The following is a 26,819-nucleotide window of genomic DNA, read 5'->3' as shown; positions in this document are numbered from 1 at the left end:
TTCTGGGCATACCAAGTCACTTTCACAGCGCAACACCAGATTGTCTTAACAGGTGTTGTCTGCTTAATGTGACACTTATTGAATATAGAAACTGATGACAGAAGAGAGCAAGTAAACTTTTTTCTCTTAATCATCATTCCAGAACTCACTTGCAAACAGACCCACACCTTTTCACAATGGTTTTAAAAACGCAAAACACACACACAATACACCAAGGTCTTCTGGACAGTGTGTGCATGCTTTCCCAGCAGGTGTGACCTTGTTTGGGAGATAGAAGGTACAAAACAGGCCATCAGTCTCAATCCTTTTATGCAGAACCATCCATATAAACATTCATAAACACACACCTCAATAATGCCATTTCAGGGATGGAATTAACATGCTGGACTGTATTTTAAGCTTGAGTTATCGCTAGATTCCATTATTCATTATATAGTTTGGTAGTGTTCTTTTTAGGACACTGTGTCAGCATAGCCTTGTCTTTGTGGGGCATCTTGGATAGGTGGACATATTGGGGAGGTCAGTTTTACTAGTGGATGGCCACAGCAAAATTACTTCTATGCTGTGAAATGTCAGGGGGTGGCATAGGGTGTGCTAAAGGCAGAGTGGAGGTACTGAAGGTGAGGCAGAGTTACTAAAAGTGAGGTGGAGGTATTGAGGCCAAAATGAAGGTACAGAAGGTGAGGTGTAGGTACTGAAGGCAAAGTGGAGGTACTGAACACGAGGGGGAGGTACCGAAGGTGAGTTGAGGGTACTGAAGGTGGAGGTGAAGGTACTGAGGCCAAGATGAAGGTACAGAAAGCCAAGTGTAGGCACCAAAGGCAAGGGGAAGGTATTGAAAGCAGGATGGAGGTACTGAAGGTGGTATGGAGATACTGAAAGCAAGGTGGAGGTACTGAAGGTTAGCCAGAATCATTAATCACAATCTACAGCAGCCCAGGTGTGTATGTGTGTGTGTGTGTGTGGTAATAGCCAGAGATCACACCCAACCATAGTGTCCTGCACTATTTTACCAGCTCACAGTTCATCTCTCTGGACTCTACTGCATCAGTTCCATAAACACTTGGCTTCTTCCTCAACATATAAACCATGTCTGTAGGGCAAACTGCTGAACACTGCCATCTGATGAACTCCTTATGTATTCATAGTCTCTATGAATACAAATAATTTCTGTGGAACTCTAAGATCTAATGAGGTCAGCAAGTAGGGCAAGGTTATGCACAGAGAGTTCTGGGTCACCTGGGAAAAGCCAGTGAACTTTCACACCTTCCATAATGCTTACCTTGCTGTACTGAAATCCTACGGGAATATGTCCATGAACACAGCTTATTGCTGTTTGCTGCTTTTATTGTTTTAAATTGGATCAGGAATATAGTTTTAAATAGTTTTAAAGCACTTGAATGATGGGATTTCAATGAACTACTGGATTTAAGTTAGTGGATATAAGCTACTCTTGGTGCTATTCCACCATTTCACTGCAAGTTATACTGTGTATGACTATGTATGTGACGAAGAAAACAAACTTGAACTTGAACTATTTACCATATTTTTAAAGCATTGAAACACATTGATAAATTGTAATGGAGGGATTACCTGATTGTTATCCAGGCTCCTGCAGACATGACTCCTTCCCATAAACACTAGGTAACTCTAGGTAAAGCATTTTTAAAGGCATTTGGATGAAGGCAGCTCAGTAACTTTAGCAGGTTTCTTGTTTCTTTCCTTGTATGCTCCTGGAGAACAGTCATTTATGGTGTGGCTGAGATCCAGTAGAAACCTTGTATCTCTCCATGCTGTTCTATAGCTTTAATCAAATACATAAGGAGTTCATGAACAAAGCCATTGGCTGAGAAATTAGCCATGTCTGCTGTCTCTAGCTTCCTGTGGTGGCACGGGATTCCTGTCGGAGCTCAGCCATTCACTGGGAATCATCTCAGGGGTTTTGTTTTTTCAAACAGACTTTTCCCATTGCTGGGGTGGATAATTTGGGTTATTGCAGGTTTTTTGTTTTGCATTGGCTTTTCAAAGGCTGATTACTAATGTTGACACAAGGACCTAAAGCTTTCTCTTCTTTATTCACACTCAAAAAGCATGAAACACTCAAGACTGCAAATAAACTCTTGACCCTGAAGACTTTACTCAAACAAGAATGGCGCTGATGACTTGATGACAGAAAATATTGAATGCATGTGTCTGTTTGTGTGTGTGTGTATGTGTGTTACTGTACAGCACTGTGTAGGTCAGCTGCTATAGCCAGACACTAAATAGAAGGTCACTGTATTGATACGTTTACTCACTGCAGCATTTGACTGCCTGACTTACAGCTCCAGTACGATCTATAATACATTGTTTAGTTTCATGAAGAAATCCATAAAAGCTTCAGTCTTTTCATACAGCCTTACAGAGTGAATGAATAATTAGTAAGCCTTTTCTCTAGTGTTGAGTTAGCAATATTTGACCCGACTGTACAATCAATATAAACAGTAGGCCATGTCTGTTAGCACCTGTTCCTAGGAGTCGTGATAGGACTAAAGACTAGTGTGGGAGAGACTATGGTGTGTGTGTGTGCGGGTACGCAAGTGTTTGTGTGTGTGCCTGTGTCTGTTTACATGTTAGTGTGTGAGAAACAGATAATGTCAGAAGTTGAAGCAGGAGAAGTACATGCCTTGCCTAAGAATCTTTTCTTTCTATCTCTCTCCACTTTTCTCCTTCTTCTCATCTCTCTCCCTCCTTTACTCCCTCTCTCTCTCCCTCTTTCTATGCATCTCCCTCTCCCTCTCCCTTTACTGCCTTGCTGCCTCACATGGGATCCCATTACACTAACTTTCCTGCAGACTAATTTGCAGGCCTGATGTCTGCGTGACTTATGACTTGCCCTCCCATGGGGGATAGTGCTAGGCCAGCTGGCCATCAGCAACGTTAGAACTGCTTTCAGCAGTGAGGAGAGGGAGGAACAGAATCCTCTGGGATTGCTGTATTACTGTCTCCGTGCATGTCTTGTGATCTTCCTAGTAACACATTGTTTTGGTTGAACAGGCTCCCGTGCATGCTTCCCGATCTGCAGGATGTACAAACATCAGGAGACAGCGAGGAATGGTTGAACGGTCAGCCCCTGAGTTGGGTGAGCATCGGACTGTACCACAGCGTGCCTAGACTTGCTACCATGCAGTAACCACTAGGCACCCACGAGCGCCCGCCTCCTCCGCCGTTGATCGCCGAGTTCCGTGACTCCACCCCCGACCAACACCCACGCCCCTCCCCCTCATACAGCCACACCCCTCACCATCACGGCGGTGGAGGCGAGCATGCGCCCGGGCGGCGCACTTTGAGCAGAGAGAGTGCGTGCACACCCGTGGCCGACGTCATGCGGCCGTGGACGGGCTCGTGGCGCTGGATCACCCTGGTGCTGCTGGCATGGGGCACCCTGCTCTTCTACATCGGCGGGCACCTGGTGCGCGACAGCGAGAGCCCAGAGCGCTCCAGCCGCGAGCTCTCCAAGATTCTGGCCAAGCTGGAACGCCTCAAGCAGCAGAACGAGGACCTAAGGCGCATGGCAGAGACGCTCAGGTCAGAGTGCCACTGCACCCTCCTCTCTCTCTCTCTTTCTCCCTTTCTCTCCCCCTCTCTCCCTCTCTCTCCCTCTCTCTCTCACTCTCTCTGTTGATGGCCCTTTCCTGCTGATGTTCCTCTGTTCTCATTTCTCTCTACTCTACTCTCACACTGTCTCTCAATTCATCCCTTTCTTGCCATATCCCTCTCCTACAGACGCTGACACTGATACCGAGGCCTTGTTGTGATTTAAAATGCTGCAATCCGACCAGGGCTGGCAAAAATATAATTTAAACCCAAAATTCTAGTTCTCAAGCCTGTATGCCATCCATATCCTGTCTTATCTATCTGTATAGTCTGCAGTTGTAATGTGAGTATATGTAATACTAGTAATAGGCTGCTACTTGTAATGTGTTGACAGCTTGCTGTCACATTGTGCATTCAGCCATGGTGTGTCATATGCTGTCCCTCAGGCTGTGGCACTGCTGATCCATATCTAGCTGCCAAAGCACTACTCTCTTTCTCGTCCAGTATTATTTTTTTAAACTCATCATATTCTCATTTTTAAACTCTGTATATTTTCAATATATTTATCTTTTTTATTGTTATTTCATAAGAATAGTAGTATTATCTACTTTAAAATGTATACACCATATTTAAATCTCTAATTGCTTGCTCTCTCACTCTCTTGCAATGCATTGTGTATTCTTATTCCTCATCAGTGTGAACTAACCCTAACCCTAACCCTAACCCCACCACATTGTACCCACAGTCAAATCTGATGCTGTACACATGACGTTTCCTCCTGCTACTCTATTTTTTTATATTTGTGTACTTGTCAGGTACTTGTCAGTCACTCAGACTTGTTTGTCTGTCATAGCCCTGACAAACAGCTGGTTCTGCCTGATAGCCAAAGGATTTCCATCTCCATTATAATGGGTGCTAGGAACAAACAGTATGTGAGAGAGAGAGTGTGTGTGTGTGTGTGTGTGTGTGTGTGTGTGTGTGTGTGTGTGTGTGTGTGTGTGTGTGTATGTGTGTATGTGTGTGTGAAATCTGGAGGGTGATGGAAATAAGCAGAGTTGTTGTCTCCTGCAGCTTTTTAATAGGTCAGTGATTACAGGATAGGTTATTCATAAACTTCAGTACTATATGAAAATGTGAAACTCACAGTATTACACATATCTTTGTATATTTCCTTTTTTTTTTTGTTTTTAGTGGTTTGCCAAGCAGTAATTTGACCATAGCCTTCCTGCAGATTTCCAGGGTTTCCTGTTGATTTATCAGGGCTTTTGGAAGCTTACAGTCTGTGTTTAAGTTGACTGAGAAGCTACAGAGGGGTGGTAAGCTTCTCACTACTATCAGGGTGTGCTCTACACAAATATAGTTATAGCAAAATAGATATTTTAGTAAGATCTGGCTCAAAAGACAGGAAGCCTACAGTTTGAATGAATATGCAGACCAAAGTATGCAGACACACATCCACAGCACATATAGCTCACACACCAACAGCTAGTTTGCATGGTATCATGTCTGTGTTCGGCAGTTCAAATGACTAGTGAGGCTGATCAAATGAGGCCACAGATATGTAACATTAGCATTTTGGAACTTTGCACCTGGTGTCTTCTTTCACCTCATTTGATAATCACTAAGATCTCCTTACATCTAAGTACCTGATAAGTACCCGTGGTAGTGGCAGGTCTATTTCCTGTTTGTCGCAGCATCTTTTCAGAGTGAATGTGAAATATTTTAAGATAATTTTTGTGGCACTTTGTACAACTTTGGAGTGTTTGCTGTATTTTATGTGCTAGGCTCTGGTGGAATGCTAATTGAAGTGACATGCTTGACTCTGAGCTCCTCCAACTACATGGTGCTGGTGTATCAGTGACTGCAGGTCCTGCACGGGTGCTTCTGTGTGACAGCTGTTCTAACACTGCACACTGTGTTCCTCAGGAAGTTCTCTCCAGGTTTTGGAGGTGAAAGCTAGCTGTGGTGTATGGGTGGGTGAGGTAATGGGGTGCCAGGATCATACCCTTGAACATGTTAAGACTGAGCAGGCTGCCATCTGTTCTGGACAGGAAAAGGGGATCCCCTGTGGTCAGTTTTTGGCCAGTCAGGTATAGCAAACATCACAAACAGGACACAGTCTGCTGCAAACCTGCTGAATGCCTGCTTTCACACTGCTTTCACAATTATAAATCTTGTCAACATCTGGAAATTTTGCATATTTTGGGGAGGCAATTTTCTTCCATTTTACTGATAGCCAGTTTTCACTGCAAATGCCAGGACCAATTTAGGGGTGGGGTTCTAAGTCCTCCTGTGATGCATACAAAACCCCATCTCTGACATGTCTGACTCCAAGAAGCGTTGTTATCTTGTGAAATTTGTCGGGGCATCCTGTATGGCAACAGCATTTGTCACAGGCAATGTCAGAGGCTTCCCATAAGATCACCAACATTGTGTGCACTGTTTGTTGGCATGCTTGACATTTTGCCTGGAGTAGACGTGAAGACCTCAGAACTCATTGGTATGTACAACTGAATCATCTAATTTTTAGCAAGACCCGTGTGTGTACCCACTCCTCTCCACTCATATATTCATCAGGTTTTTCATTGGTTGAATTGAGTATGTTAGAGCAAGCAAACATTATTGTTGAACCTAGCTGTCGTAATTTCTTAATGATATTTGGTTTTGGAGAGGTTTCATGCTGGAATTGGGCAGAGAGAGTCTGATTGCTTGTGTACCACACACACACTAAGTAAGAACGCACAAAATCATGTCTTATTTTGTCTGTGATTATTTAATTCACCAGGAGGAAATGACTTGTATCCCTTATAATTCAAACACGCTACACATATTCCATCGCCCTGTTGCCATCGGTCCACATGATGCAGTGGCATGCGAATCAGTAATGGTGTTTATGGTGCTGTGACTGCGCATGATGACATCTAGCAGTGCAGTAAAATTAAGGGCTTCCTCCAGTTTATCTCTCACACACACAGACACACACTCATAGGCATCTTCCCTGAGCTTCTCTACCACCCATCTGAAATCTTAGTTAAAGCAGAGAGAGACAGTTGCTAGATGGTAGACAGGGAGACTGGGAGAGTAGCTGAGAGTGAGAACAACTATATGTGCAATCTTTTCTCTAATATATCAGGAATATGGATATGAGATGAACTATGGGGTTCTTGTTTAGAAGCATTATTGTGTGCATTCGTGTGTGTCTGAATGTATTTTTTATTTGTTCATAGTACTGATTCTTGCAGAGTCCGTCTAACAGAATTTTTGCCAGTGCTGATACTGCCAGAGAGTGATGGAGAAACGGAGTGAATTACTTCTGCTCTTTTATTAGCACAGTACATATTAATGCAATCTGTTTGTAAATGCCTTAATCGAGCAGACACCCACTCAAACACTAGAGCTGCATGACAGACCAAAGACCATCTTGCTACAATATATAATGAATGCTCGTGTACCACAATTTGCACTGTATCCATGCAATGAGTGTGTGTGTGTGTGTGTGTGTGTGTGTGTGTGTGTGTGTGTGTGTGTGTGTGTGTGTGTGTGTGTGTGTGTGTGTGTGTGTAAGGACAAGAGCATTACGAATAAATTATTAAAAGCTATAAAGTAGTGGTCATGTTTAATTCTTACAGATATTAAATGCTTGTTTGGTTATTAGGAAAGTACCAGATTCTTGGAAAGGCACTCATATTTCTATAATTCAGAAGGAAAACATACCCAATGATATGACTATATGGAGACATATCGCCCTCCTTTTCACCATCACTAAAGTTTTCATGGAATACATATTAAATCGCATTCTACGATGGTTGGCATATTGTCAGTACTACAAAAAGCCAACTTAAATCATCAAGGTATGATTGAACATGTGTTCTGGCTACAGGCCTGCGCTTATGCCTTTAAACAAGAATCAGCTATCTTTTTGGGACAGTTTTGGCTCTTTGCCACATATAATTAGCTCCTTGGAAGGAATTAATCTGCCAAGATCTGTAGATATAATCAGGGATGTTTACATTGGCTCATTTTTGCAGGTAATATAAGGAGATAACAGCACAAACCTAAAACTGGCATCAAGACTGAGTGTCCATGGAGTGCTGTAAACATCATAGCTACCATAAACCATTGACTGAAGTGGCTTTCCTTGTGTGCCCCAGGCCCAAAACCATGTTTAAAGCTATGCAGATGATGAACAGATATCATCGGAAGAGTAATATGTCATCAGTAACATGCACCAACGTATAGATTTGTGTAGTGGCTGAGCCTTGACGTGAAGAGCTTGAGAATTGCTCTGTGTTCTATTATAAATGGAGGTTATGGTATAAGGTGAAAGGTATAAGATGATGGTATAAGGTGAACAGTATATTGTGATCATATAAGGTGAATGGTTATAAGATGATGGTATAAGGTGATGCTATAATGTGAAGATTACACTGGCATTTGCATTTACGGCATTTAGCAGATGCCCTTATCCAGAGTGACTTTCAAAAGTGCTTTGTCATTTACTCATAGAATATATCCTAGTACAGTACAGTAGGTTAGCGTCCAACATACGAATGAACTAGAATACTGTAGAATACAGGGATCAATGCTGATACCTAGAAGTACAAAATACATAAGGTCTATCTTAAACAATGATAAGTGCAATAAACAATAAGTGCTAGAGTTTGTAGCATTATAAGGTGAACGGTATAAGATGATGGTATAAGGTGAATGGTATAATGTGAATAATATAAGAGAATTCTATGTGAGAGAGAGGTAAAAGGTGAGTAAGGTGAGAGATGAGAGATGGTATAAGATAATGGTATAATGTGAATGGTATAAGGTCCATGGTACAAGGTGAATGGGAAGGAGTTACAGCTTTACAGCAGGCATGGTGAATACTGCTGTGTTGAACATGGCTGTTTGGGATGTTATGCTCTCCAAAATTCAGCTTTTCTTTCTTTTTCTTTTTTTTTCTTTTCTTTTTTTTTTTTTTTTCTTTTTTTTGCTAATGTTCATGAAAATGAAAATGAAACCTTACTTATATTGAACAATACAACTTATATTTAGCCAGAAAGTGGATGATCCTTAACACCTGTTCAGCAAGAAACAACTTTCCCATAGCAGTGAGGAGGCATGACTAGATCTTTCAGAAACTCACAAAAAGAATGTTACATAGCAACCAGGATGAGCAACTTGTTAAGCATGATAAACAGCCCTACAGTTCAAGAGCTGGCCTGGGTATCATGTATCCTGGATAAATTTATAAGGTTCCTCAGTCAGCACCAGGGAAAACTAGTTTTCTTTGTTTCAGGAAGAAGCACAGGACATTGGTTTTGGATTGAATTCAGACAGGCACAATTTAAACAATGTCTACAACAGCACTGAGGTAGAGAAACAGAGATGGTCAGTGGAAATTAGTGATGCACTGATAATGGATCCAGTCATTGTCACGGAGCAAAGCGATATAATTATTGGACATCACAGAATCTGAACATGATGTAGGCACAATATACTGAACTACTATCAGTTACAGCACTGGACTGACTGGAAGCTTACCTGCTTGTCATGTGCAGTCCATTTAGTGTCACATGCTGTCTGAACTTAAGAATTTCACACAATTAAAGCCTGATTGTAGTTTTTACCCCCCACCCAGTGCTATATTGTCTAGGGTGCAGCAATCAGGACATTTTATAAACAGTACTTGATTGTTTGACTTGTTTTTAATGGAATGTGAATCACCCAGCATGACCAGTTCTGAATGCATTTTGTTGTAAGTATAAAGTAATTTTCTTTAATATGTGGTAGTTTTGGGAACATACACTGGATGTGGGGTTTACAAATTGTTGGGCTTGGGATAAGAAAGGTCAAACAATAATAAAATAATAAAATATGAGTTACTATCAGCTATTACAGGCAGCTTGTACATCTGAAGGAGATGTTCTTAGGGTGTGACTTACTGTTGAAAGAACTTGGAATTGTGCTAATGGCTCTAGGCAAATATTTGGATTCTGTTATAATTATTCTTTTTGCGTGTTAATACAAATAAAGTTTAAATGTGTGTGAGATTCCATCATGTTCAAGGGGGATGTGGGCTTGGCCAGTTCCTCCTGATAGACTAGATATTTATATTCTTTATGTTCTTTATAGCATTATTCCTGAAGTCTCAAGATACTTACACACAACCTTATGCATTTATCATTGAGGTATGTTACAGCATCTATATGTGTATATCTAGCTGTATAAAATATATTGAACATGGCTGTTAAATTGCCTATCAATGAAAATTGCCTATCAGTGAACATTAGTGCAGGCACGTGAGTGAAGAGCCAATCACAGAGACATTTCCTCATCCTGGGAGTGTGGGTACTGTGAAGCCTTGATGCTCCTGAAGTCCATTAGTGACACCTCAACATGACAAATTAGATCTGGGCCAAGGGCTAGGCTTGTATTTGCTTGGCCCATTTGGAATAAAAAACATCAAAGTATAATTACCAGAATACTTGCAAAAAACTTTCAAAACACTTTTCCCTCTCACATTTCATGACAAACATGCTACCAAAAAGTCTCCATAATTTTTACACATTAGAACTTGTCACATGCACATGCCAAACATTGCCCACATAGACACGTTTGCCTGAAAGTATTCTTGCAGGCTGACGCACTTGCATTGCCTCAGATCATTCTTTTACTCTATTAGAATGATGTAGTGGAGCTTCCGCTAGGCAACAGGTTCATTTTAGCTGCTACAGAAAACCCTGCACCCTGTTTGTCTTAGATCTCCCTGCGATGTGATACCATTTTCTTGCGTCAGCACCACACTACACCCACTGCTGACTATAGCCAGCTTTAAAAATGGAAAACATTTTGACATTTCATGTTTTTCTAAAATTGATTCACCTCTTTTCTCAAACTGAACTCTCTCTCTTTCTCTTTCTCTTTCTCTCTTTCTCTCTCTCTCTCTCTCTCTCTCTCTCTCTTTCTTTATATATATATATATATATATATATATATATAATATATGTATATATATATATATATATGTATATATATATATATATATATATATATGTATATATATATATATATATATATATATATATATGTATATGATACTCGCATGATAAAAATACATGAGATGTAGATTAATGAAGAAAAGTAGTTTATTTGCAGGTACAATTGGGCAACTGAGAGAACAGCAGCAACATATGAGGAAATACTGTAGTATGACATGACATGAGCTGGTGTTGCTTAGTGAAAACTAATATTGTCCCATATTATCCCGTCATAGCATTACATTGAAGATTTAAGGTAGTAATACCCCTTTATTGGGTAGCTGTCTGTTCTACTACTTGGTGTCAATTCTAAAGAGAGATTGTTGGTTGGAGAAAGGCAGTGGCAAGGGTTGTAACAACTCACCAAGTACACAGTTCCGTCTCAATACAATATGGTACTGCAGTTGGTTGTATTAAGTATATTATCAGTACCAGCAAAATAAAACCTAGACAAGAATGTGATTTCATTTCCATTTTTCAGTTTACTAAAACATTAACATACAGTTTCATTTAATACTTTGGAATAAAACAATGGATTATGCCTGATCCATTCAGATTGGGCCCTCTGCAGCATATGTAGCCAGACTGAAAAAGCGCTTTATGTTATAACATAAAGAATCACAAAAACAGATGTTCATAAAAAAGGTGGAAGGGACTTTTTCAATTTAGAGGAGAGAGGCCCTGCCCTACCTGTGATTTTGTTTGTTTATGTTTATAGGTTAACATATCTCACACAGTATATTACCTAAATTATTATTTATAAAACAACTTTCTTTACTACCTTATAACTATATTTCATTACTTTTTCTGCTCTATAGAATGTATAGTTCAGGGCAGCAGAGTGGATAGACTGGCTGGTTTGCTCACTTATGATGCATTGGCTGAGTTCGTGTCTCAGTGGATGTTTCATTCACTCGGACTGAAACAAACACTGGGGAGTCAGTTAAACGTCAAAAGTGATAAAGAAAAAATTGACTATTTGAGTCCCCTCATACACCGCTTCCAGTTTGATACAAAGTCATGTATTGTTACGTGTTACACTTAAGGTGTGTGTGTGTGTCTGTGTGTGTGTCCTGTTTTCAAGTATGACACTGACACCTCTGTATTAACACTTTACTTTTAAGCTTTGTCACATAGAACTCGTCATACTTTATGCATTCTCTCTCTCCTCAGTCCCACACACTCCATACCTCCTTCTCTCTCTCCCTCTGTTTCTGCTCCTGTCTATCTTCTCACTTCATCCTTGACCAGCCAACAATTACGCAAACATTTCACATTGTAATTTTTCAGCATCAGCCTCTCTTGCACACACACGAATGTGCGCATACACGTACAAACACACACACACACACACACAAACACACACACATACACAAACACACCCATATGACAAACATGCATATGACTGCAGTCTGACAAAAAACAAAAACATGCACAATTCTTCTAGAAATAAATTTCTGTCCAGCCTGTCTTAGATAAGAGCACTCTCTCTCACTTCTTCTTACTCTCTTCTCCACACACTCTCTCTCCATCCTTTTTCTCTGTTCTCTCAGGAGGTGTAGCAGTTCAGCCTGCTCACTGCACACTTCACTTGCATGCCAAATGCAGTCTCAGGCCTGTATGCCTAAAAAATAGCCACACAGCTGCACAGATCTGCGATCAAATTCGCTGCTGCTCTTACCTATCCCTTTAGCGATGTTCTACAAAGAGCAGCTGATCCAGAATCAGCCCTACTTGACTGAGAGATTTTAGGAGCATGACTCCAGATTTCTGTTGTACCACAAGGGCCCCCAGATCTCTGCAGGCAAACAGAGCATGTGTGTTAGTCTCCAGAGATCCAACTCTTTTTTTTCTTGTGTGTTAGTTGAAGCAGCAACAGAATTTGATAGAATTTCAAGACTGATGGCAGAATTCAGAATGTATGGAACTACCAACGCTCTGTGCCTGGCTCATTTCTTTGTTTTTTTTCTCTCTCTCCCTGCAATTCTTTTCCCATCCCTTTCTGTGTCTCTCCCTCACTCTTTCTCTCTCTCAGGCTGCCTGAAGGCCAGGCTGATGTTGGTGCTGGAGCTGCAGGGAGACTGCGTAGCTTGGAAGAGCAGCTGGTCAGAGCCAAGGAGCAGATCAACTCTTACCGCAGTCTACCCGCTGATGGTGAGAACCACATGCTTACCCCCCACACCCTGTACACACACACACACACACACACACACACACACACACACACACACACCTCAACTGAGACCTGATTGCATTCCCCTCCAATGTTGATGCCTTACATGTAACAAAGGACAGATAAAATGTGTGATATTACTGAGAGCTGCTTAGTATCCATGACAAGGAGAGGTATGAACTTAGCGAGGTGTTGGTGGGTGTGAAGGACAATCATATCACTACAGGCAGTGAAAACTGTCCTCCAACTCTCCTCAATCTTATGTGCATGCACACACACACATGTGCGCATACACACCACACACATAAACAATTATGCATGCATGCACAGATGCATGTATTGACCATAACCAGAAAGCCACAGATTATGGTTCACTTCAGCTGTGCTGTTGAAGTCTTATACACACAGACACAGACTACCAGTTCACTAACAGAATACACTTCCACTCACATTTCTAGGTCAGAGGCATTCAGGCTTTCATTGTGCTTGGTTCTTTTGTGTCTTCTTCTACCTCCTGGCACAGAGAGAGAGAGAGAGAGAGAGAGAAAGGGAGAGATGACTGTAGCCATGTGCAGATCACAGGGGATACGCTTACTACCAGTGAATCTGACACCTCAGTTTCACAATTTCTTTGTATTCACACACAAAAAGACACACTTGCGCACACCTGTGTGTGATACACAGTCTTTTGCCATCCACATGGGCCATTGATTTCTTATTGTTACTGTTATGCAGTCATGTGCTGATTGGCGAGGCCAGGGGTTTGTATTAGGTACATCATTACTCAGTGTGCAGTACAGTGAGAATCACTTCTCGCAGCCAGATAAAAGTGTGATAAATGAATGCAAGCAATTCCATCAGCTGTACAATGTGACCTCTTTAGTGCTATTGGCCATATTTTATGGCACTTCTACTTTGAGAATGTCATTCATGTATTTTTCTGTGCGTGCGTGCGTGCGTGCATGCGTCCGTGTATGTGTGTGTTTGTTTTTAGGCCCGGGGAGGAACCAGGAAGAGCTGCGGAGGAAGACTGAGAACGGAGTGCGGGAGTTGTGGTACTTTGTACGCAGTGAAGTGAAGAAACTGGGCCATGTGGAGACTGGAGAGCTGCAGAAACACATTGACATCCTGCTACAGGACCTGGGACACCAGCAGAGGTGCCTCACACTGACGCACACACATCAACACACACACACACGCACATGCATGCACATACACATGTCACACACCCCATGCATGTACATATACACCAAAACACATACTCGGGCCCACACATGCGCACACACACACACACACACACACACACATATATATACTTATATATAATACAGGGTAGTGGTAAAACTGTCAAACAGTAAGGTCCTGTTTACATCACCTTTACGTCACAAACAGCCTCCTTTTAGATGTTTGTATGTAAAAATATGTACAAAATGCTGTGACATTCTTGCTCTGCAAAGGTGTATTTGTGGGTGTGGAACATGCATAGTAACTATATAAGTCATTGGGTGAGTAGATAGTATGATAAATCAGTTTGATATGTATGATAAACAAATTTAATGTGTTGCTATGTTCACTATTCCAGTTATTCCAATTTCATCACTGTTAAATATAGCTCCATTGTTAAGTAATTTGACACATTTTATTACATTTACTATAACCTTTTGTCTTGAGATATAACATCCGTTGGTTGTCCTGATCTTTGACCTTATTCTAACCTTCAGGTCCATCATGACAGACTTGTACCATCTTAGCCAGGCAGATGGAGCTGGAGACTGGAGAGAGAAAGAAGCAAAGGACCTCACTGATTTGGTGCAGAACAGGATCACATACCTACAGGTAACACACACACACACACACGCACATACACACACCACGCACACCATACATGTACATATACACCAACATGCTATGCATAATTCGTCATGCTTAGTATCTACAGCTGCTGGTTTTATTTTGCACTGCCAATATAGTGTCATCTGTCTCTTAGGCATATCCCATTAGCATCCTGCACCAGTGTCTGTGTGAGGAGGGTTGGGAGCTAGGTCTTGTGTGTTTGTGTTTGTGTGTGTGTGTGTGTGTGTGTGTGTGTGTGTGTGTGTGTGTGTGTGTGTGTGTGTAGAACACATAGACTTATAAGATGCAGTGGTTATTTAATAAATAGTGGAGAGTGATTATTGTGATTGAGTGAGCTATGCAGAGATAGAGTGTGTTTGCATGGCATACAGTGAATCTCATAGTGTTTCAAGATACAGTGGTTAGTTAATGAGTGGTGAGAATGATTAGTGTCATAGAGTGAACCTTTGGGATTTTGTATCTGTGATTTTGTGTGTGTTTGTGTGTGGGTGTGTGTGGAGGGCTGATAACACAATGACACTGTTTCTGTGCCTCTTATGAGGAATGACATCAGTTCCTTCACAGTTCTGTCATCCATCACCATTGTAGAGTTCTGTCTATCTCTGTCCCTGCCTCATTTACTCACTCACTCTTTCTTTTTTCTCTCAAACCAAATCAGCGTCTTTCAAAACACCATTTCCAACACATTCAGTTTTTTTAGGTGAATATTTGCTTTAAGAACGTTGAAAGGGAATAAGTCTTTATGTTGTGCATCGAGAGACAATTTGAGCAGTACTTTTGAAAGCAACTTTGAAAGCAACACTGTTTTTATAGCTCATGAAATATTCACAGATAATTTTTCCATTAACTAATACATTTCCGGATTTGTATAGAAACCACTCCCCCATCCACCCTTTATATTCTCACTCTCTCTTGCTTATTCTCACTCTCTTGCTGTGTGTGTGTCCAGAACCCGCAGGACTGCAGCAAGGCCCATAAGCTGGTGTGCAATATCAATAAGGGCTGTGGATATGGCTGTCAGCTCCACCATGTGGTCTACTGCTTCATGATTGCCTACGGCACCCAGCGCACGCTCATCCTGGAGTCACAGAACTGGCGTTACGCCACAGGTGGCTGGGAAACAGTCTTCATGCCCGTCAGTGAGACCTGCACAGACCGCACTGGAGCCTCCACTGGACACTGGTCTGGTCAGTACCACACATGGGTTACCAAACACACAAACACACCCTGTAGATATGAGGTCTAATTAGTTCGGCTGTTCATACGTCAATTTATTCTTACAATTACTGTAATTTCAACTATTTCACTTGACCTTTCTGTTTTATCAGTGTGTAGCAATGCTACAGACACTCTTCACATAACCAAGGATGCCATTGTTAATAGTGTTATAGAGTTACTCCAGTACAAACAGAGTTTGGTAAAAAACACTTAATTGAATAATTAAGTAGTTTTCAATTAAATAATTGAATTCAATTAAAATGCCTAAAAATGGTGACTTATTCAGAATACATTTTGAAAAAGTACATGTGAAACAGTACTTTAGTACAGTACATTGTCATTTATCATGATTACTTCAGTCACGCTTTCCTCTGTGTTACTGGTTGACAGCTTTCCTTGTGTAATGCTTCTGTTTGATTAATTTGCTAAATAGCTCCTCTATTTGCATAGAATGGTCTATCTGTTAAAACCACATGTTCACGGTGGCCAAATGGATAGCCTAATAGTCCTCGTTTGAAAGCTTTCATTGCTGTCATTGTTAATCCTTATTTCTCAATGACTTCATTCAACTGTTGTTTGCCTGCAGTAACTAATAGAATTGACAGTGATTTCCCCTTGATATAACACCTCTATTAAAGGAAGTTAGAACAGCCATTTGGCAAATTGTGCTTGCTATAGCTGGCTGTATACCTGGTTTACTCCCAAACCACGCAGAATGAGTTACCCATTTACTTTAAAACTTTTAGTTATAAATTAAGACAATCATTTACCAATACAGCTGAGAAATACATTGATATTTCCAGGGTTTTTGTCTTTTTCTACTGTCAGTATGCCTTTGTATTGTCTGTATAAGACCTAATAGGTACATTTATTCTGTCTTTTCAAATGATAATGTAGGATGGTAACAAATCAGTCCTGAATACCTATGTTTTTATAGCACAACCCCAACTACAATCATTGTGTTATAGGAATGACAAATGCTTGTGGGAAAGGAGGTAGGGGGCTTTTAAGATCTTTTAATCAAATCTACAATCAACTGGACCAAACAAATGCGCAAAAGTATACACATAGAGTGCTTTCCATAAGGCTAATAACTGCAGAGGTCACACATCAGATGTTTAAAGATGACTTATCTGTTTCTTTCTTTGTGGGTAAATACAATTACACTTATTCACTCATTCAAAGACTGGTGGTTTCCATCCGAGAGTATATGTGGTAAACGTTCCTACTCTGAATAATTCTCTGACATATCATTAGCAGCATTGTATTGAAACTAAATATTTTTGGCTGATACAATAACTGGTATTTAGCACATTGTTGTGGCTGATAGCAGTACTAATCATTTTATCTTTTTGCATTTTAAAGCAATTTCAAGCTTTAATCTTGAAATGATTCTTTTTATAATATAAAAAGGGTGGTGAGTGTAAAAAGAAAAAACTACATTCTACAGTCCATTTAACCTTTCTGAAAACATCATAATAAAGTTTGATCTAATGGACAGGAGACACGGTGATTGGATAAGAGAATTGCGTTGAATTAACCTCTACGCCACAGCCTACTAGTTCAGCATTGCTGGCAGCCATGTTGCACTGTAGGGAAAGGTAGCATGTCAGAGCCAGTACTGACATAGTTGGATGCCTCAGTAAGCTTCATGTATTCTAACAAAAAAATGCCAATGTTAACTTCAAGCATATCTGCATTCATAGGTCCCTTTATTAGAATTCCCTTTAAACCTCAGCCCAGCAATGACATTGAAACATAAAAATCCCAGCAGTGGTTGGTTGTCTGAAACTGGCCTGTGATGAATCAGGTGGGTGAATAATGAATTGTGCATGCCATCAAATGCACTGCTGTCCATAACTGCACTTATAAAAGGCACCTATATGACAATATGGCCAGCCCACAGTGCCCTGTGGTTTTGATCTGGCAACTCCATTACATATTCTACTCCATTGCATCAAGTATTTGCTTACTTTTTCAGCAGATCAAAAAACAACAAGGCCCAGAATTTGACAGCCACAACAGATGACTGGACCACTTTAAAAGACTACCCCACAGCCTCCATTTGAAGAAGCATTTTTCTGTAAAGGTTCTGAAACAAAGAAACCAGGCAAATCAAATAGCAATTGGAGTTTCGGCAGGGTACTAGGAGCTGTGACCTGTCCTCTTCTGTCTCTACTTCAACTAGTGTATTCACTGAGTGAAGTTTAAGGAGGGCTGGAACGAGTGTGCCTAGGTATCATCTTCCATGTTACTCTTCACAGACACACATATTATCCACATTGTAACTGATCATTTGAAAATATGAAACTGACCTGGAATGGAGCTCTGAAACAGATACTGATACTGATTGTATAATGGTTTTCTAGCAGATTAAAAAAATGTAGGATATTTAGTATTTCGCCACTGCACTGTAAAAAGAAATTGTTTTCTGTGTGTATTGTCTCCCTCCTGTGTATCTGAGTGGAGAAGCCTGGGGGAAGGAGAGAGTGCCTTCCAAACATGAAAGAAGTGACCTCAAAACATATTATAGCTTTCTTCTCTATCACTCTTTCTCTCCCTCCCTTTGTCTCTCTTCTTGTTATTTTATTCCCTCCGTCTCCACCCAAAGGACAGAGTTTCCTTTACTTTTGTTCTGAAGACTAGATTTCCTTTTCTATCTGGGCCAGTGAAAAAGAGTGAGAAAAAGACAAAACAAGCAGTGTAGCATTTGTGTTTCGAAGGCCAAGGAATGATTGTGGATGTTTATGTGCAGGATGGGTCTGGATGGGTGGGTGTACATATGCATATATACAAATTTCCTTTTAACAAGCTAAGTGCAGTTTGACACAGAAATATTCAACTGCATTCCTAGAAGATCATACTACACTTGAATGAATTCATATGCGTGGTACCAAGCTCATGAGCTGATTCTCATAAAGGAGAAAGTAGCTCTTGATTAGCACAGTAATTTAACACTGAGAAGCACGGCAGCACAAAGCATAACCTTATTAACCTGCTACTGTCATTGCCACAGTTTTTAAAACCTTAAGTATAGTATATAACCTTATAGAAGTTCAGAGAAGAATACACCCACAGCAACAAACACACACCATGAATTAAATTTGAAAAAAAGACGACTCCTCCCTTAGGTCCCCCTTCAATTTATTCATCAGGATGCAAGGACAAGATGTAATTTAGATTCTCTTAGTGCCCTAATGAAGAGAGCAGGAGAATGAGGTGGAGAGAGCGAGCGAAAGGGCTTATCAGTGCAGTGAAGGTAGGGGGGCTGGAAACCCCACCTCCCCATGCAGAGAGCAAGGTCGCATTGAACACGGCTGGGGAATTCCTTTCTGTCAGGCACCAAAAGCATGCTTTCAGTATTTAAGGCTGTGTGCAGAGTAAAGGCTACCGCCTGTTATGCATATCCCTTTTATTTATTTAATAGTTTTAAGCGGGTTTCTTTTTTTTCTCTCCATAAATGATTTTTGTGGTAAATGGGTAATACCCTAGCCTTGGTGCAATGCTTTCCTTTATTTTTTAAACCTAAGTGTGCAGCTTTAGTACAGCTGCCACAAAAAGCATGCACTGGACATTATGATACATTGGCTGTAGCAATCTACTGGCAATAAATGTTGAAAATGCATAGTCAAAGGAAAACACAAAACAGGTTTTTCTAGGAATAAACAAACAGCATCTAAGGGAGTGAGAATCACTTGTAAATGGAATGTAAGGCTCAGTATGCAAATGATGAAAATGATGAGACTGCAGAGACTGAGGTATTATTCTAGTTATATAGTACTGAGTGGTGGGAACAGATTGGAGACAGGTGTTCAATATTCTGGTGAAATGGAACAAAGCGTCAAGGAGGCAGGTGCAGCAGTGGGAGGGGAGACAACTGCTTTGTGTTTTCTGTTTTGAAGACACCAGATTGAACTCAGGAAAACATGGGTTATAGTTTTTATCAATACTGAGAAACTGGTCAGACAAGATGGTTTGTTTTGACAAAATTGTCAAGCATGATTGATCTATTAATGTGTCAAAGGTTTTGGTTGAACTGTTAAAGGGGAATTCTTAAAAAAAGCAGTATATTGTGTTTCTGTATCTCTTAATACATTCTAGGATCGTGGAAAATGTCTCTGACATACTTACTGTCTTGCATTCTACTGTCTTGCATGCTTTTGCTGCATTTCCATCTGAGCCTGCCCTTGCCTGGGGAATTGTGAAACAGGCTCATTGCTAGAACTCTGGCCTCACAGGACCACTAGGCAATCCCAGATTTGCCAGACCATCATAAAGTGTACAATATTTTCCCCATAAGTATCAACGATATGGGATCTAGATCTTGGACAATCCTCTAATATAAAGCCTAAACTGCAGCTAATGTCCCACTTCTGAGAATTCAGCTGTTGGTGTTTAAATGTACTAAATAAAAACCAGGAGTAAATATTAAGGAAAAATAAGGTGATTTCCTGTGTTTATTTAAGAACTGGCAAATGACATTGATAGTTGACAGAGGAAATGTCAGAGAAAAGCTAATAACCCACCCAAGCCAATATTAATTTAATATTTATTCCTCACCATACCATTAACACACTTGTTAGCTATGTTAACTGTTGTTCACCATCTATGACCATGACGAATAACAATGTCTGACTGTTGCTTGCTGTTTAGAAAACGTATTAGTTAGCAAGAGAACAATTGTTAAATGTAATCCATTAACTTAAATAGATAATCAGGTGCTTATTGCTGTTTTCAGTGTTGAAAAAAATTATGTACCGCTGTATACTGTACACATATCCTAAGCAAGTTCAGTGTATGCACATTTCATCTCTGAGGAATAAATCCCAGTGAGTAAACATAAAAGACTTCTGGGCCAAAAACAGAGTTTACAAACAGATGCCATTCTGATGAAAAAGAAATACAGAATTTAATGAGTGCATCTCATATACTGGATTACAGAGTTATGCATTGTTGCATGACTTTCGTCTAGAATGAAACTCATGCTACTTTTCACTGTTCTTTTGTAAGCATTTCTCTTGTGTCTTGATGAGAACATTCTTCCCACTAATCAGAAGAAAAAATAGTTTCCTTTCTGTAACTGTAAAGGATTTAATTTGTTTCCAGCCCTGAAGATGCTAGAAGAGCTTGCGGTCCAATTACTATCCACTCCAGCAATCAACTAAATCGAACCTTTTATTGAGGAGCCAATAATTTTGCTCATGTTGACCTCTCTGTTTCTTTTTATTTGTCTCTTTGTGTGTGTGTAGGTGAGGCCAATGATCGGGACGTGCAAGTGATCGAGTTGCCAATTGTTGATAGCCTGCATCCCCGTCCGCCATACCTGCCACTGGCCATCCCTGAAGACCTGGCCGAGCGGCTGCAGCGGCTGCACGGAGACCCTTCCGTCTGGTGGGTGTCCCAGTTTGTCAAGTACCTTATCCGCCCACAAGCCTGGCTGGAGAAGGAGATGCGTGAGACCACCACCAAGTTGGGCTTCAGACACCCCATCATAGGGTAAGAGAGAGCAAGCCTGCGTACCTGAGACCAGATGTGTCCATTTTCTCTGTGTGGGAGATAGGTGGGGACTAGATCATTTCTGATCATGGAGATGCCTGATCAAAGGGTAAAGTGTAAGCCAGGTCTTTTCTGAATTATGACCTGGAAACACTGCTATTTTTTCATCACATTTTTTATTAACCATCAGAGTTAAATAGTTGAGCTATTTAAAAAACAGGGTCCTATATATGCATGTAGCACTTTTGTGTAGAAAATGAAAGGGGCTTCGACATTATTATTTATAATGAACATTATTTAGTTCATTGCTTGCAGTTGACAATCACTAAATTGTTAAGGGACACAATTTTCAGTTCATTTCAGGTGATTTTAGAAGACTTGGGGGCCAATAAAATTGTCTGAGACTCTATGGGGCCTGCCCTACTCACTCAGGAAAATCTATATATTGGATTCCATTGTGACCAGTGTTCGCATGCAGTCACAACCTACAGTGACAGTCCTGATGAAAAAATAACTGCCTTAAAAATGGCTTGCATGTGTGCATGTACATGTAAGGAAGTGAGAGACTCTTAGTTATGCCTATGATCTCTCCTAAAGTCACCATTTATACCTGCTCTGTTCACCACTGGGACTGTGGCCCCTCATGCACTATTAATTGCATTTGTACACAGTGCAGCTGGTAGAGGTAATTCTTTTTCCCAGGGTGCATGTGCGGAGGACAGACAAGGTGGGCACAGAGGCAGCATTCCACCCCATAGAGGAGTACATGCTGCATGTAGAAGACCAGTTCCAGAGCCTGGCTCGGCGCATGCATGTTGACAAGAAACGCGTCTATCTGGCCACTGACGACCCCTCACTGCTACAGGAGGCTAAGTCTAAGTGAGTCTGTGTGTCTGTATGCCAAATGCAACTGAACATTAAGATTGTGGGGACATTTTAGATTGTGGGGACATTTTTAGGCCTATAAGAGCAAAAATATTATGTAGTGCTATAGAATTTGCATCTTTGAAACCAAATTGAATATGAATTCAATTCATATGCCTCAAGTTTGAACTGTAACAGGTTTATTTGCACGTGTTTGTGTTAGTAGCCAAGTTCCAGTAAGCGTGATCATTGTTGGGCCATTTGTTGTATCGGATGATGAAGGGGTATCAAAATTAAATTGCTAAATAGTGTAAACATGTATCCTTTTATGAAGCCAGAAAAGCCAAGTATGAACTCAGTTTTAACAGATGCTTGTGCATGTTTGTGTGTGTGCATGGGCGTATGCATGTGTGTGTGTTTGTGTGTGCGCGTGTGTGCGTGTGTGTGCGCATGTGTGTGTGTCAGGTACCCTGATTATGAATTCATCAGTGATAACTCCATCTCATGGTCAGCCGGACTGCACAACCGTTATACTGAAAATTCATTAAGAGGAGTCATCCTAGATATCCACTTCCTGTCCCAGACCAACTTCCTGGTTTGCACCTTCTCCTCCCAGGTGACACATTACTAAACTCTACACAACTCAGCATATGCAATAATGGGGTCTTAAATAAAAGTACATTGGCCTTTACCAAACATTACAAACCTTGTGCAAAAATATACTGCTCAGTTAAAGATTTCCCAAAAACTTCATAAAACAAAAATCAACTTTAATGGTAGAGAAAGTACTATACTGAAAGCTCTCTCCCTCAGTTAAGACATCACTACAATGATTTTGGATAACAGGGACCAGTTAGGTTTTCTTGTAAACAAAGATAATATAATATCAATTTAGCAGGGGTACTGATTCTAATGCATGAATTTAAGTTATTGAGTTCCTGTTCCATTACCCTCTTTCTTCTACCATTTAAACATGTATGCATTTCTGTGCCATACTGACTGGGATCATTCTGTACTACAGATTTATGTACTACACAGGAATGAAGTGTATGCAACGGGATAATTTAATAGCAAATATGGTAGTTTTAAATCTGGTAGTTGTAAATCTGTAACTTATCAAATGTATTACACAATAGAAAACAGGATTTACAAAATAAAACAGGATTTAGACTATACACTATATTACACAAAAACCAGGTAAATACCAAAATCCAAAATAAATATAATTCATTCAGTACTATTTCCATTTTCCTATTTTTCTTAAAATAGTTTTTCAGTATTTTACCATCTTGCGCTAGGCTTTTGGAGACATTTGCTATTCAGTTTCAGTATTTTCCAAGTCAGTGTATGCAAGTAGCGAGGTCTTAAAATATTCCACACTCACAGCGGTATCACTCACACTGCACAGGTCCGTCAGGCACCCCCATCTGCAGTGAGTGTGTGACAGCCAACTCATGTGTTCCATTCTCCTAACATTCACCCCACAAAATGACATGGCACTTTGGTCTAGCTAGATAAAATTCCTTCGATTGCAACAGAAACAGATTGGCTGATGTACAATCCATGAAATTCTTTAGCTACCTTGTAGTACCAGACTTTGGAAAACTGGTACCATTCACCCACTGAAAGCTTCAGTGAAACTTAACAAAGAGGCAGCACACATCTGAGTTGGGAGCTCTGGATATTTGTAATGATATCTGGATCTTTTAATTGCTCTGCAATGTTTTAGATACTTTCAAGTAGCATACAATTAAGTGATCTCATTAATATATATTTGGGATGGCAAACTACTGTGATGGATGATGTGTGTTCAGCCAGGGAGATCCCCTGCTTTCTGGTTTTGTTTTGTTTTTGTTTTTGTTTTGTTTTTTTTGGGGGGGGGGGTGTGATTTTGAAGTTTCTCAAGCCTTTAAAAGGCATCCTTTTTTTCAATTTGCCTAGTGTAAAATACAATTATTTTTAAGAGTGTTTGTTCTGAAAGCACTTGATTACATTTGTTTTAGTCTATTATACTTCACATTGCTACCCCAAACAAGTTAGATTTGCAGACAAATTTTCACAGTTCTTCAGAAAAGTATACCAAGACCATTTATCATTGTGAAGACAGTCATGCAGCAACATTTTTAGTTGTCTGCATGTTATAATTTATTGTTAATAAAACTGTTATGTAACAATTTTACAATTGTTACTAAAAAGTCTCAGATGTGGATCAGTCACACTTGGCTAATACTAGATCCCAGTCCATAAAGGCCTGTATCTGTGCATTCTTAAAACAAAACTATAATCATTTTGAGTCAACATCTTGAAATACTTTACATGTATGACATTTAGATGTCACTTTTATCCAAAGCAGCTTACAATTAGAACAAACTGCAAGGGTTTAGGGCTTTGCTAAGGGCCCAACAGTGGCAACTTGGCAGCAGAGGGGCTTGAAGTGGCAAGCTTCTAATGACTAGCCAAGTACCTTCACCACTGAGCTACCACTGCTTCATGTGCAAAAAAATAAAACATGCTTGTGCATTGTAGTATAATCATTATTCCAAATGAAGCATTAGATGTTGAACTGAAGTTAGCATTTCCTCAAAATCTTATTCACTTACAGTCTCTTTAATCGAAACACCTGTAGTTGTATAATTGGAGTCTATAAACCATCTGGTTCCATACGCTAATTTCTGTTAGCCATCATTCAGCCCTTCATAAGAGCACAGTTTCTTACCAAAGGTTTACATCAAGTGCCAGAAACAGCAAGTCCCAACATTCAATAAAGATGACTGTGTGTGAGATCTGCCCAGTTCCACCATATTCCCTTCATCTGAAACAGGTGTGCCGTGTGGCATATGAGATCATGCAGACGCTGCACCCAGACGCCTCATCCTACTTCCACTCTCTGGATGACATCTACTACTTCGGGGGACAGAACGCACACAACCAGATAGCCATTTACCCCCACCAGCCACGCACCAACGACGAAATCCCGCTGGAGCCCGGTGATGTGATCGGCGTGGCAGGCAACCACTGGGATGGCTACTCCAAGGGCATCAACCGCAAGAGTGGCCGCACTGGCCTCTACCCCTCCTACAAGGTGAAAGAGAAGATAGAGATAGTGAAGTACCCCACTTACCCAGAAGCTGACAAGCTGCTCAGTAAGCAGTAGAGACAGAGAGAGACTGTGTGGGAATACATTCAATACTGAATACTGTAATGAAGAAAGCCTGGACCTCCTGGATGGAAATGCACTGTCTGTGTGTGTCTGTGTGTGCGTGTGTGTGTGCGTGTGTGTGTGTGAGAATCAGTGGTGGCATTATTTACAGGGTTTGAGACTAGTTCCTAACCCTAGTAATTGGTCCTGAAGTCCATATATTAAGTGGCCATCAGGGTTGTGGAAATAAAGAATGGTCTACTAAAAGACTACAAGATCAGCTTGCCACTGCAGCTACTTCTCTAAACCTCCGGATAAAATGAAGAAAACTGCCTTTGATTATTTAAGATCAGTTGAAAAAACAAAAACAAGACACTCCACACTGCTTTAAAAAAACAATATGAGAGGAATCTTAAACCTGGACTCTGAACATAAACTTTTCTTTCCTCCCTGTGCTGTTTTTCTCCTGTATGAACACTGACTTCGTTCTTTACAGTAGCTTCAACCACTCCTGTCATATCCTCCATGGTTCTGCACTTCAACCATGGCAACGCCATCACACACCCTTGCACCCTTGTGCTCTCGCCTTCATCTGCCATGCTGTGCTTTAAAGCAAAAAACATGCCTTTTGGTGTTTTTTTTCTAATTGAGACATTACATTTTGTGTTATGTGTGGGTGTGGGTGTGGGTATAGGTGTGTGTGTGTGTGTGTGTGTGTGTGTGTGTGTGGTGTGGGTGTGGGTGTGTGTGTGTGTGTGTGGGTGTGGGTGTGGGTATAGGTGTGTGTGTGTGTGTGTGTGGGTGTGGGTGTGGGTGTGGGTGTGTGTGTGTGTGTGTGTGGATCTGAATTTGGTGCCTAAGAAGAACGGGTGACGTCTCACAGAACGTCACATAAAGGTTTTGCGAGCTTTTTGACTCCAGAGCCTTATGGAGGAATATACTCCTACCCCTGTACTGCTCACTGTCTAATTCACAACACCTCCCTCCAGTGTGTTTTCAAAATATGCTTTAATGTTATTAATTTCTGAAAAAAGATATGGAAAGTGATCATTAAAATGTAAAATTTTAATACTAATGTTAATAATGATAATGTTAAGAGGAAGAATACTGATGATGACAGTGTTGGAATGTCATTATCGTAACAGGTTTTAGTCTACCATTAAGAAATATTTCATATTTTATGTTTGTGAGGGCTTGTCTTTGGTAAGCCGATCAAATAAATTGATCAGCCAACATGGGCCTCTGTCTGTTTGTCTGGTGGTGTGTGTGGTGTGTATGTACTGGAGTGTGTGAGGGCACACAGGTATACAAGTGTGTTAGCAATCATAGCAGCACAGGAAGATGCCACTATGTTTCCTTTCCATTCTGTCAGGAAGTTCGTAGCATTGGTGTATATGCATCTATGTGCATGTGTTAGTCATACAAACAACGCTGAAGATGGTAACACTGGTGTATATGCACCTATATG

At 40.6% G+C, this 26,819-nt stretch overlaps 1 protein-coding gene across 3 annotated transcripts in view; it reads left to right on the top strand.

The window, feature by feature from the left end:
* fut8a (fucosyltransferase 8a (alpha (1,6) fucosyltransferase)) overlaps positions 1 to 26,584 on the top strand; it is a 57,060-nt gene extending 30,476 nt beyond the window's left edge. For all 3 annotated transcript variants that reach the window (XM_027014073.3, XM_027014072.3, XM_081722012.1), the window contains 9 exons: positions 3,037 to 3,567; positions 12,643 to 12,761; positions 13,775 to 13,937; positions 14,502 to 14,616; positions 15,584 to 15,821; positions 21,102 to 21,348; positions 22,051 to 22,227; positions 22,678 to 22,828; positions 25,034 to 26,584. In XM_027014073.3, coding sequence (XP_026869874.2) covers positions 3,365 to 3,567; positions 12,643 to 12,761; positions 13,775 to 13,937; positions 14,502 to 14,616; positions 15,584 to 15,821; positions 21,102 to 21,348; positions 22,051 to 22,227; positions 22,678 to 22,828; positions 25,034 to 25,366 — 1,746 coding nt within the window. In that variant the 5' untranslated portion in view covers positions 3,037 to 3,364 and the 3' untranslated portion in view covers positions 25,367 to 26,584. The remainder of the gene's footprint in view (positions 1 to 3,036; positions 3,568 to 12,642; positions 12,762 to 13,774; positions 13,938 to 14,501; positions 14,617 to 15,583; positions 15,822 to 21,101; positions 21,349 to 22,050; positions 22,228 to 22,677; positions 22,829 to 25,033) is intronic.
* Positions 26,585 to 26,819: the final 235 nt, after the last annotated feature.

Source organism: Electrophorus electricus, chromosome 10 (assembly GCF_041902795.1).
Source record: "Electrophorus electricus isolate QZ-2024a chromosome 10, ASM4190279v1, whole genome shotgun sequence".
Classification (NCBI taxonomy): domain Eukaryota; kingdom Metazoa; phylum Chordata; class Actinopteri; order Gymnotiformes; family Gymnotidae; genus Electrophorus; species Electrophorus electricus.
The sequence above is the reverse complement of the archived record's forward strand: the minus strand, read 5'-3'. Positions and strand labels throughout refer to the sequence as shown.